The 13,282-nt window shown below is 47.5% G+C and overlaps 1 protein-coding gene across 12 annotated transcripts in view; it reads right to left on the reverse strand.

Annotated features, from left to right (window-relative positions):
* Positions 1-10,724, reverse strand: part of LOC144680498 (pumilio homolog 2-like) — a 129,608-nt gene extending 118,884 nt beyond the window's left edge. For 11 of the 12 annotated variants that reach the window (XM_078541530.1, XM_078541537.1, XM_078541536.1 and 8 more), the window contains exons 1-2: positions 10,577-10,724; positions 9,516-9,871 (exon numbers count right to left, since the gene is read on the reverse strand). In XM_078541530.1, the coding sequence (XP_078397656.1) occupies positions 9,516-9,860 (345 nt within the window). In that variant the 5' untranslated portion in view covers positions 9,861-9,871; positions 10,577-10,724. Of the gene's footprint in view, positions 1-9,515; positions 9,872-10,576 lie in introns of those variants that run through there. The other variant, XM_078541532.1, reaches the window with a different exon arrangement.
* Between the last annotated feature and the right edge of the window lie 2,558 nt (positions 10,725-13,282).

Consider the following 13,282-nt stretch of genomic DNA (forward strand, 5'->3'; position numbering starts at 1 on the left):
GCGTATGGCTGTCACTTATTTTGTTAAGCTGAAACAGGTGCAATGTGTGTACATGTTCTTTCTGCCTGCAAAGAACAGGGCCCTGTGTATTAATATATGTAGCTTCCAGTACACACAAATGTGCCACACAGCGAGCCCGGCTGACAATCTTAAATTGGTTGCCAGCGTAATTCTTAGCACACTGAGTATTATTTAGCAAATGTTGTCCAATCGTGAAAACAAAATTTAATGCTGAACACTGTGTTTTGAGTTATGCAAGCACGAGCTGGTTAGGTACAGTCTGTACCTTGCCCGTTACAAACAGCGGCTTGTACATGCTGTTTGATATGATCCGCCAGTCTATGGGGGACATATGGCCTACATGCCTAGCATCACAGTGCCATGTTATATCAAAGCTCAGCTGGCCACAAGTTGTCAAGTGAGCACAATGAATGATGAAAACCATTAATTCGCTACTGATCACAAACCCTGAGCCTATGTAATCTTGCTATGATGTAATTATACCCTCCATCTGCTTTGACCCAACTTTGATGCACTGAAACTTGTCAAGGTTCTTCCAAACCCGCAACCTCTAACACAGATGGACAAGAGGAGCAACAATGGCAACAGGCACATGGGAACTTCATCACCCGCAAGATCTTTCCAAGGCACACAACAGTCTGACTTGGAACTAATTTTTAAAAAATTATTTCATGGTATGTGGGCATCACTGGCTAGGCCAGAATTTTTATTGCCTATCCCTAACTGCCCTTGAGAAGGTGGTTGTGAGCCACCTTCTTCAACTGCTATAGTCCATGTGGTGTAGGTACACTTGCAGTGCTCTTTGGGAGGGAGTTCCAGGAATTTGACCCAGTGACAGTGAAGGAACGGCGATATAGTTCCAAGTCAGGATGGTGTTTGGCTTGGAGGGGAACTTGCAGGTAGTGGTATTCCCATACATCTGTTGCCTTGTCCTCGTAGGTGGTCGAGGTCGCAGGTTTAAAGGTATTGTTGAAGGAGTCCTGGTGAGTTGCTGCAATGTATCTTGTAGATGGTACACACTGCTGCCACTGTGCGTCGGTAGTGGAGGGTGTGAATGTTTAAGATGGTGGATAGGATGCCAATCAAGTGGGCTGCTTTTGTCCAAGAAGGTGTCGTTTTCTTGAGTATTGATGGAGCTGCATATATCCAGGCAAGTGGAGAATATTCTATCACGCTCCTTGTATATAGTGGGCAGGTTTTTGGGGGGGGGGGGGGAGCAAGTGAGTTACTGCCATTTTTGTAAGTTGTCATTTTTTCACTGTCACCAGGTCAAATACATGAAAAACTCCCTTCCTAACAGCATACACCACATGGACTGCATCAATTCAAGAAGGCAGATCATCATATTTTCAAGAGCAAATAGCAATGAACAACAAAAAATAAAAAAATACCCGGTAAAACTCAGCAGGTCTGGCAGCATCGGCGGAGAAGAGTACAGTTGACGTTTCGAGTCCTCATGACCCTTAAACAGAACTAAGTAAAAATAGGAGAGGGGTGAAATATAAGCTGGTTTAAAGGTGGGGGGGGAGGTTGTTGGGGCAAGCAAGCAGTGATAGGAGGAGATAACCAAAAGATGTCACAGTCAAAAGAACAAAGAGGTGTTGAAGGTGGTGATATTATCTAAAAGAATGTGCTAATTAAGAATAGATAGCAGGACAAGCAAGGTACAGATAGCTCTAGTGGGGGTGGGGTGAAATAAGACCAAAAGGGCATAAGAGGTATAGATAAATGATCGGTGGAATACATTAAAAATAATGGAAATAGGTGGGAAAAGTAAAATCTATATAAATTATTGGAAAAAACAAAAAGGAGGGAGAAGAAACGGGAAGGGGGTGGGGATGGAGGAGGGAGTTTAAGATCTAAAATTGTTGAACTCAATATTCAGTCTGGAAGGCTGTAAAGTGCCTAGTCGGAAGATGAGGTGCTGTTCCACCAGTTTGCGTTGAGCTTCACTGGAACAATGCAGCAAGCCAAGGACAGACATGTGGGCAAGAGAGCAGGGTAGAATGTTGAAATGGCAAGTGACAGGGAGGTCTGGGTCATGCTTGCGGACAGACCGAAGGTGTTCTGAAAAGCGGTCACCCAGTCTGCGTTTGGTCTCTCCAATGTAGAGGAAACCGCATTGGGAGCAACGAATGCAGTAGACTAGGTTGAAGGAAATGCAAGTGAAATGCTGCTTGACTTGAAAGGAGTGTTTGGGCCCTTGGATGGTGAGGAGAGAGGAAGTGAAGGGGCAGGTGTTGCATATCTTGCGCTCGCATGGGGAGGCGCCGTAGGAGGGGGTTGAGGGGTAGGGGGTGATAGAGGAGTGGACCAGGGTATCACAGAGGGAATGATCCCTACGGAATGCCGCCGGGGGGGGTGAAGGGAAGATGTGTTTGGTGGTGGCATCATGCTGAAGTTGGCGGAAATGGCGGAGGATGATCCTTTCAATGCGGAGGCTGGTGGGGTGATAAGTGAGGACAAGAGGGACCCTATCATGTTTCTGGAAGGGAGGAGAAGGCGTGAGGGCGGATGCGCGGTAGATGGGCTGGACACGGTTGAGGGCCCTGTCAACTACCGTGGGTGGAAAATCTCGGTTAAGGAAGAAGGAGGACATTTCAGAGGAACTGTTTTTGAAGGTAGCATCATCAGAACAGATGCGACGGAGGCGAAGGAACTGAGAGAATGGGATGGAGTCCTTACAGCTGGTCTTGCCAACAATGCTCACATGCCATGAACAAATTTTTCAAAAAAAAACCATTTCCAACATGCAGGACTGGGACAAATGGGAAACATGGAAATAGTGCCCACAATTCTACATAGAAGATATAACTCTTGCCTTCAATGAGCCATGGCACTGATATTTACAGTGAAGAGAAGTTACTTAAAGGGTTGAGACAATGCATATGAAATTGCCTTGTAAATCGAGAAAACAACTGCAGTATAAAGACATCATAGATTGGTGTTTGGGAGCAGCAGCTAACAGTCTTCTTTCTGGTGCATAAGTCACTGCACGGCAATAGACAACAAAGTTTACAAATTCTCAATTATACCCAATTTCATATATCCATAGGGAAAGATTTTTTTAAAATTCCAATTTGGTCAGAGCTGGCAAGGCCATATCAACTGGCCATCTCTAGTTGCCTGGAGACAGGTGGGGGCATTTTCTTTGAATTGCTAGCTTTTGTGATGGTGATGCTTCTACAATGGTGTTAGGAAGGAAATTCCAGGATATTGGCCCAATCTGTTCCATTCTGTTGCATAATTGATGTATCACTATAATATTTCAGGATTAACTTAAGTAATTATATTTATTAATCATTCAGCGCATACATCAACACAGAACATGTCAATATTCACAATCACTTCTGTGAAAAACTCAAAACAACACTCTGCAAAGTTCACATCCCACCTAAAAATTATGCAAAATTGATTAAAACTATCATTTGGTGTTGGATATAAACACTCAAATTTTAGTCAAACTGTTTTAGTGCACTTGTGTTGCCAGCTCCCAATGTGCAGGTCTCACAGCCAGTTGCAAGTCAAATGTAAAACTGCTGGAACCCACTAAAAACCACCAACACATCAATGACTTCTAGATCTTACATAATACAAGAGCAGTTCAAAAATAAAATTCAGTAGAAATATTGAAGTCACTAGTTTTAGCAAGCCCAAATTGTTTAACATTCAGATGGCAGACGGTTATGTGCCATCTCCGCTTTAGGAAGTGCCAGAACAATTATAGTTCTCACCCAATTTAAAAGCAACTGACATCTAACAATTATTGCCATACAAATTATATACAATTTTAAAAATTACTGGATTTATTCAGAAACTTATAGATTACAATGTTTAATTCTTCATGGGATAAAGTTTTGGTTAATTTCATGGCCATCAAGTGGTCTATTTTATGTATGCCAATATTCCATGAAAGTTCATCTAATTCAGATTGTCCTGGGTTTTATGCAAAGGAAAGGGAAAAGAAAAAGCCAAAAGCATATTGTAGCTTTTATTCCGAACTCAGAATTCAGTGAAATATAATGATGAATCCAAATAATTTGATAGGTCGAATATAAACAAGTTGCATTTATAAACAATTTGCCTTTAATGTAGCAAGTGTCCTAGAGGAATTTATAGGTTTGTAATCAGGTAAACATTGACACCAAGGCAAAGACATATTAAGACAGGTGACTAAAAACTTAGTCAAAGATGTTGGTTTCAAGGAGCATCTTAACAGAGGTGAGGTGAACTGATTTAGAGGGGAAATTGTAGTACTTAGGGCCTAGAGAGCTAAAGGCATGGCCGCCAATGGTGAGGCAAAATAAGTAGGGGATACATAAGGGGCCAGAATGAAGGACCAAAGGATTCTTGGCTGATTTGACACAAGGATGAGAATTTTAAAAGTTGAGGTTTTGGTGGATCAGGAACCAATGTAGATCAATAGTCATCAAGAAAGGTACATTATCATAGTTACTGATTTCACCCTTCCAAACTCTGGTTGTCTCAGAAGATCATTTTGAGCACCATCATCCTAGGATGAAATCATCATGATGGTAAAAGCAGTTTGAATACAATGATTATATTACCTTAAATGTTTTTTTTTCCTTAAAACTGGTTTAAGAACAGGGATCGAAAACAGGATTATATATCTTAAACCAAGATACATGCCACAATGCATAAGCAAATGGAATAGTCAGTTCATACCTGTTCTTGCTAACCTTAATATGTGCTTTACTGTTATGCAAGGCTGCAAACAAATTAAGTCATTTATGTAAATGATTCGATATTTTAACTCAGCTGGTTTAAGCCAATAGTATTTAAATTTTTTACTAGACAATAAATATAGACGTGGGTTGATACACCTCTATCCTTTGGAATGGTATTTTGGATGTGTGTTTTTTCCTTCCTCCCAAAGTTGAAGTGCTTTTCTCATTGTTGCAAGCAATCTTTATATTTAATTCTGGAAGACCAGCATCTTCAAGTTGCCTCAGAACATTTTCATTGCTAAATGTGCAGACTAACATTTAACTTTCAACCAACATCAAAGGAAGAAATTACCTGGTGACTTATCTCATTCCTGCGTGACAGACATAGCTGTGTACAAATGGGCTGTTGTGTTTGCCTTTTTTTAGTGACTGGGCTTTAAAATATTTCAAAGGCTGTAAAGTACTTCAGGGTGCTCTGAGGACATGAATGGTGCTTACATAATTCCAAAGTATTTCTTTCTAAATTCAACATCCTTATTCTTATGATAGAACTACTGAGCAGTGGAAAGCTGGGTCAACAATTCTGTTGCTGTGTAAATGAATTGAGACTTAGAATATCAGAGCCACCTTATGGAAACCAGCTTCCCAGAATCCAACCTGAATAAGGGTCTTTAAAATTAGCTATAAAGTTTATATAATAGAGGAGGACTCAATAAGCTTAAACTCTGTCCCCTCATCAGGTCTGCTATTCATATGCACTCTGTGCTCATCAAATCTGACAAAAATGAAGCCACTAGCCATCAGCTGTAGCAAATTCCACATTTACTATCAAATTGCAGCTGGCTGCAGAAAATCCAGACTGGGAGTCAGTGCCACTAGCACAATACAGAAGCAGTTCTGTTCAGCAGTTTGAAAGCCAACATATTTTATTTTTCATGTTTCACTACATCACACAACTTTGTCACAATATCTCAAGTCTCAACTTTGAACTTAACATCATAGTAACAGCAGGATTTAATGTACAGTAATACCCAGATTCATATATATTAAAGCAATATTTCCAAGGTTCAGAATGGAAAGCAGATTTTTCTAAAACAGGTTTGTACAATAAATAATGGGGTCAGCTCCACTCAAGTAGAAATAAGGGTGTTACAACCTGGCTTTAGATTCTTTGCTACAAATGGTAGAAACAAGAAGTTCCCCAAACACAACAATTTTCCCTTGGTTCCCAAAATAATATTTTATCAAGAGGGTTGTAGATTCACACAATTTACAGGGAAATTTGATGCACCATGAAAACTCCCTCTTAAGCAAAGAGAGCCTAAATTACACAAAGATGGCTAAACAATTCTATTATCTTAACTTACAATTATTTAGAGCCTTTATGTTAAAGGGTTCCAAGGTGCTTCCACAGGACTTTTATAAAAGTAAACTTGAGGATTATTCAAAACTCTTGCCAGTGTGCTTATGCCAAGTCCCATTCACCCATCACCCCTGTGCTCGCTGACCTACACTGGCTCCCAGTCAAGCAATGTCTCAATTTTAAAATTCTCATATTTGTTTTCAACCCCCTCTATGGCCTCATCCCTCCCTAACTCTGTAACCTCCTCCAGTTGCACAACTCTTGAGATCTCTGCACTCGTCCAATTCCAGCCTCTTAAGCATCTCCAAATTTAACTGCTCCACCATTGGTGACTGCACCTTCAGCTGTCTAGGCATTGATCTCCAAAATCCCCTCCCTAAACTCTCTACCTTTCTATCCTCCTTTAAAATACTCCTTAAAACTCACCTCTTTGGACCATCTGCCCTAATGTCCTTATGTGGCCTAATGAGGGAAGCAACACAGGAAGCTAATCAAATGGTCTCAACTTTAGCGACAAAGATGTCCATGAGCTTCTCACACTTATTATTGGAGGGGAGAGGTTTAAGAAGATGGTTTACAGTAGAGAAAAGAAATCGGGGTTATCTTTGCATTCCAGGTGGATGGCTAAACTATTTGTCCACCATATTCGTTCAAGCCTGTTTTTCTTGTTTTATTATTTGTTCATGGGATGCGAGTGTCGCTAACTAGGCCAGCATTTACTGCCCAACCCTAATTGCCCTTTTTTAAAGGGCATTCATGAGTCAACCATATTGCTGTGGGTATGGAGTCACATGCAGAGCAGACCAGGTAAGGGCAGCAGATTTCCTTCCCTAAAAGACATTAGTGAACCAGGTGGGTTTTTACGACAATTGTTCTGTGGTCATCATCAGACATTTCAATCAGAATTCAAATTTCACCATCTGCCATGGTGGGATTCAAACCCGGGTCACCAAAGCATTACCCTGAGTCTCTAGAATACTAGTCCAGTGACAATACCACTATGCCACCACCTCCCCCTGGGGCGTGGACTCACACTGGTAACATTATCAATATGTAATGGATTTATTCTCATTTATTTGGAACATTTCAAAACAGCCCATACTTGAAATGTTGTGCGGCTTTGCAATTCTCTGCCTCAGAAGGTGGAGGAGGCATTGAATATTTTTACGACAGTGGTAGATAGATTCTTGTTAGGCAAGGGAATCAAAGATTATCAGGGTTAGATGGGAATGTGGAAATCAAAGCACAAGATGATCAGCCATGATTTTATTGAATGGCGGAGCAGGCTCGAGGGGCCAAATGGTCTACTCTTGTCCCTATTTCTTGTGTTCTTATGAAATAGAGATGATAAATAGGAAGGCCTCAAGGCAAAAAAATGTGTAGGGGGGGGATTTAAACTACAGCTATCAATAGGTTCTGCACATTCATAATTAAGGCAGAAAATCTAGCCCAGATTGGCAGTGCTATCAGAACACAGTTCACAATGTACTCCAAATGCAAAATATTTAAGCAATTTTATGTTACGATCATTTTTTCCTTTCAAACAAAAGTACCTAAAATTATGAAAACCATAAAAACTTCAGTTGTCAAGTAATTTTCCAATGCGAGCAGACATATTATTTACATTTTGGTTGTCCAAACTCTGTCTTCTTGAACCAATTACATATGCTCAAGCCACATTTACGCTGATGCTTTAGTTTGGATTCTGGGAGAAAGGTGTCTGTAAACTAACTCCCTATTTACATTGCTAAATTCAGTTCTCTTATCCCAGCAACATATTTGTAGATCAAGGACAGTAGGTATACAAGTTGGCTGTCATAAAATAAGTAGACTTAATATAAATACTAGCATCAGGTTCAAATATGACATTTGGGATTCTCAGATGAAAACAGCGCCAGCGTAAGATGTACAAGGCAAAATAAAAATATGAGGGATATGCACGAAAGTACTCCTCCCTCCCCAATTTACAAGCAGTGAATTTGGTAGCCTGTTTTAGGAGACTGCAGGAGGGAACTATGAGGACTTCACAATCAACACATGGCCCACCAGCTATCAGTTAGATATCTTTACTGTACACCAATCTGTGCATGCAAGACTCAACACACAGGAAATGTTTTTGTTTACAAAACATTAAAACACTTCAAAATATTTGAATTTTCTCCTCCTTCCAGAGGCCCTTTTCAAAAGAGCAATAATCATAAAAACTGCACCAATACAAACACTGTACTCATGCATTTTAACACTTAAATTTAATATAAAATAGTCAACTCAATTGTTTCCTCACTGACAGCTTCACAATAAGTACACATTGCAATGTTGCAAAACCGAGCACAGATGCACTTGTATCGCAATTTTAAAATAGTTGTGTACATCCTGGCTTTAGTTTCTAAATCTGATCCACGAATATCTGCCCTAAAGAATAGCTTAAGTTTAATTTCTAAATACTTAAAAGACTCACAACTTGCCAAGTCTCCTTCGACAGCACCTTTCAAATCTGCAACCTCTACCACCAAGAAGGGCAAGGGCACCGGGTGCATGGGAACACAATCACCTGGAAGTTCCCCTCCAAGCCAACACACCATCCTGACTTGGAACTATATCACCCACCCTTCACTGTCACTGGGTCGAAATCCTAAAATTCTCTACACCAACAACACTCTAGGTTTACCTGCACCAGATGGGCTGCAGTAGTTCAAGGTGGTGATCACCACCTTCTCAAGGCCACTTAAGGATCGGCAACAAATGCCGGCCATGCCAGTGACATCCCATCAAAGAATGAAGACTGGTAGTTTAACAATAGGGAGTACAAAGGCCATACTATAAAAGAACTAGAGATCAGAATTTTTAATAATTGACATGGGAAGATGTTGTGAAATCAAACATTGTTACAATTTAAAAACATTTAAAACTCGATCATCTGGATTAAAGAACAATACTTTAAAAAATAGAGCCCTCATTGAAAAAAATACATTTTGTAAATAAGATATGATTTAAATAGGCCATTATGCTTTGAATCAAAGCAGGGAGAAGTAATACTATAGCAACAATAGTAGAAGGCTGCTTCAAGTTTTTGAATACAATATTGCAAAATTAAATATTAAAAAATTAATACGTCGAGATACTGAGAACTTGCATGCATTAGCTTACACGCAACATCTAAAACAAACAGTGCTTTTGTTAAACCATATTTGTGGAAGGGTGCCGACAAAGAGCAATAAACTTTTACTGCCAAACTTACATAAAAACAGCAAGCCATCTCGGAAGTTTCTTTTTTGCATATCAAACCCAAAGTGTAAAAGGTTGGGTACATGCAACCAGAATAAAAATATTGCAGAAAATTAAATGTAAAAATTTGAGGAAGGGTGGGTGCATTCTGCAGCGGGTGCATTTCACCCCCAATCCAGCAGGAAAGGAGTGAAGGATAATAACCGGGGAGAACCCACCTGATGCTCCACATGGACTCCATCCCCCGTAGGCCAGCGGTGTTTGCTCGAGTAGCCGCCCAGTTGCTCCCCCGGCTGCCTCTGGAAGAAATAACCCACGGTGGCGTCGTCTTGAGAGCGGCCGCTGAGAGGGGGCTGGATTCCGTGGTTGCTGGACGCTATGATCGGGGCTGTGCCGGGGCCCAGAGCTGTCCCTGGTGCCGCCGCGGCGCTCAGCACCAGCCCGCCGCCGCTGTCCGGAGGAGCCCCGCCGCCGCCGCCTCCTCCTCCTCCGTGCATCATCCGAGCCGAGTCCTGCTGCCAGGACACTTCATTCATCCCCAGGAGGACACATGGAATATTCATTCCACGGGAACCTGTGCAAACACAAGTGAGGCTATCAGACAAGAAGCCGGGTCCAGCACTACCTGCACCCCCACCCCCAAAACCCCGGGCCGGGTCCAACACCCCCACCCCCCCCTCAAACAAAACCCCGGGCCGGGTCCAACACCCCCCCCCCCCAAACAAAACCCCGGGCCGGGTCCAACACCCCCCCACCCCCCCCCCAAACAAAACCCCGGGCCGGGTCCAACACCCCCCCACCCCCACCCCCAAACAAAACCCCGGGCCGGGTCCAAGACCCCCCCCACCCCCACCCCCAAACAAAACCCCGGGCCGGGTCCAACACCCCCCCACCCCCACCCCCAAAACCCCGGGCCGGGTCCAACACCCCCCCCCCCCCCCCCAAACAAAACCCCGGGCCGGGTCCAACACCCCCCCCCCCCCCCAAAACAAAACCCCGGGCCGGGTCCAACCCCCCCCCCCACCCCCAATCAAAACCCCGGGCCGGGTCCAACCCCCCCCCCCCCCAAACAAAACCCCGGGCCGGGTCCAAAACCACCCCCCCACCTCCCACTGTCCGGACACTCGGCCCCGGATTCCGGACACTAACGCCCGCGGCCGACTCCCTTTCTCTCTGTTTGTGTGAATCGGATGTTTTTAAGCCGCACTCATTCCCCCGGCCCCGCTGCTGCAGACGGTTGGCCGTGTTATTTTCAGACTGTTCCCTGGGTGATACTCACACACACGGAGATGCGATGGCGACCGATTCAGCGGCTTTTCTGGGGTTTTTTGCGCGTCAGAAACTCACTGACTTCCCCACAACATGGCGGCCAACATCGTCCCCGCGCACAGCATGCCGGCTCCTCCCCCTCCCTGGGACATGATTCACTCAGTGGCCAGGGCGAGAGCGGCACCGCCCCCCCGGCACCCGCCACCCCGCGGCACCGCCCCCCCGGCACCCGCCACCCCGCGGCACCGCCCCCCCGGCACCCGCCAGCCCGCGGCACCGCCCCCCCCAGCCACCCGCCACCCCGCGGCACCGCCCCCCCGCCACCCGCCAGCCCGCGGCACCGCCCCCCCAGCCACCCCGCGGCACCGCCCCCCCGGCACCCGCCAGCCCGCGGCACCGCCCCCCCAGCCACCCCGCGGCACCGCCCCCCCAGCCACCCCGCGGCACCGCCACCCGCCAGCCCACGGCACCGCCACCCCGCGGCACCGCCCCCCCCCAGCCACCCCGCGGCACCGCCCCCCCCCCCCCGTGGTACCGCCAGCCCGCGGCACCGCCACCCGCCAGCCCGCGGCACCGCCCCCCCCCGCGGTACCGCCCCCGCCAGCCCGCGGCACCGCCACCCGCCACCCCGCGGCACTGCAACCCTGTGGCACCGCCCCGCCACCCCACGACGCTGCCCCCGCCACCGCACGGCACCGCCACCTGCGGCACCACCACCACGCGGCGCTGCCCCCGCCACCCTGCGGCACCACCCCCTGTCACCCCACGGCACCAGCACCGCCACCCCGCAGCACCGCCACCCCGCGGCACCGCCACCCCGCATCACCGCCACCCCGCAGCACCGCCACCCCGTGGCACCGCCAGCCTGCATCACCACCACCCCGCGGCAGCGCCACCCCACGGCACCGCCCTGCACCACCCCACAGCGCCGTCCCCTGCCACACCGCAGCACCCCACCCTGTGGCGCCGCCCCCCGCCTCCCCGCCACCCCACGGCGCCGCCCCCCCGAAGCACCGCAACCCCGCGGCACCGCAACACCGTGGCACCACCCCCCGCCACCCCAAAGCACCGCAACTCCGCGGCACCGCTACAGGGAGGGTGGCTGTGCAACCCACAACCCCGCTGCACTGCCAGAGCAACAGTGGGCACTGCAACCCCACTGCAATGCCAGAGAGAGTGATTGAGGGAGGCACTGCAAACTGCAACTCCACTTCACTGCCACAGTGAGGGTGGGGAGGCACTGCAAATGCAACTCCAGTGCACTGGCAGAATGATGGAGGCACTCCAAACTGAAATCCCACTGCACTGCCAGAATGAGGGTCGCACTGTAAACTACAACCCCGCGACACTGCCAGAGTGACAGGGAGACACTGCAACAACACCTCACTGCCAGAGTGCAAAGGGGGAGCTGCAAACTGCAACCCCACTGCACTGCCAGAGAGAGAGTGGGGAAGGCAATGCAAACTGCAACCCCACTGCACTGCCAGAGTGAGGGTGGCACTGCAAACTGCAATCTCACTGCACTGCCATAGTGAAGGTGACTCTGCAAACTGCAATCTCACTGCACTGCCAAAATGAGGGAGATACTGCAAATGGCAACCCCAGTGCACTGTCAGAGCAACAGTGAACACTGCACACTGCAACACCACTGCACTGCCAGTGAGAGTGAGGCAGGAAGACACTGCAAACTGCAAATCCACTGCACTGCCAGAGACAGAGGGAAAGAGGGAAGCACTGCAAACTGCACCACCAGAGGAACAGGGTGGCACAGCAAGCTGCAACCCCAATGCACTGCGAGAGAGAAAGGGAGGCACTGCACGCAGTAACCTCACTGCACTGCCAGAGACAGTGAGTGAGGGAGGCACTGCAAACTGCAACCCCACTGCAGTGCCAGAGCAACAGGAAGGCACTGCACACTGCAACCCCAATGCACTGCCAGAGATAGTGAGTGAGGGAGGCACTGCAAACTACAACCCCAATGCAATGCCAGAGCAACAGGAAGGCTCTGCACACTGCGACCCCAATGTACTGCCAGAGATAGTGAGTGAGGGAGCCACTGCAAACTGCACTGCCAGAGGAACAGGGAAACAATGCAAACTGCAACCCCATTGCACTGGCCAGAGTGAGGGGGGCACTGAAAACTGCAATCTCACTGCACTGCCAGAATGAGGGAGGCACTGCAAACTACAACCCCACTACACTGCCAGAGCAACAGGGAGACACTGCAACACCACTGCACTGCCAGAGGGAGAGAGGCATGACAAACTGCAACCCCACTGCATTGCGAAAGACAAAGGGAGGCACTGCAACCTTTAACCCCACTGAAGTGCCAGAGAGAGAGGGGGGAAGCACTGCAAATGCAACCCCACTGTACTGCCAAAGCAATAGCGAGGCACTGCACACTGCAACCCTGTTGCCCTGCCATAGGGTGCCATTGCAAACTGCAACCCCACTGCACTGCCAGAGCAACAGGGAGACACTGCACACTGCAACCCACTGCATTGCGAGAGAGAAAGGGAGGCACTGCAACCTTTAACCTCACTGCAGTGCCAGAGAGAGAGAGAAGGGAGGCACTGCACACTGCAACACTGTTGCACTGCCAGAGAGCTAAGGGGGAGGTGCAAACTTCAACCCTATTGCACTGTCAGAGCAACAGAGAGGCGCGGCAAATTGCAACGCCACTGCACTGCCAGAGAGAGAGGGGGGGGGGGGGGGG

Source organism: Cetorhinus maximus, chromosome 5, assembly GCF_964194155.1.
Source record: "Cetorhinus maximus chromosome 5, sCetMax3.hap1.1, whole genome shotgun sequence".
In the NCBI taxonomy this organism is placed as follows: Eukaryota; Metazoa; Chordata; class Chondrichthyes; order Lamniformes; family Cetorhinidae; genus Cetorhinus; species Cetorhinus maximus.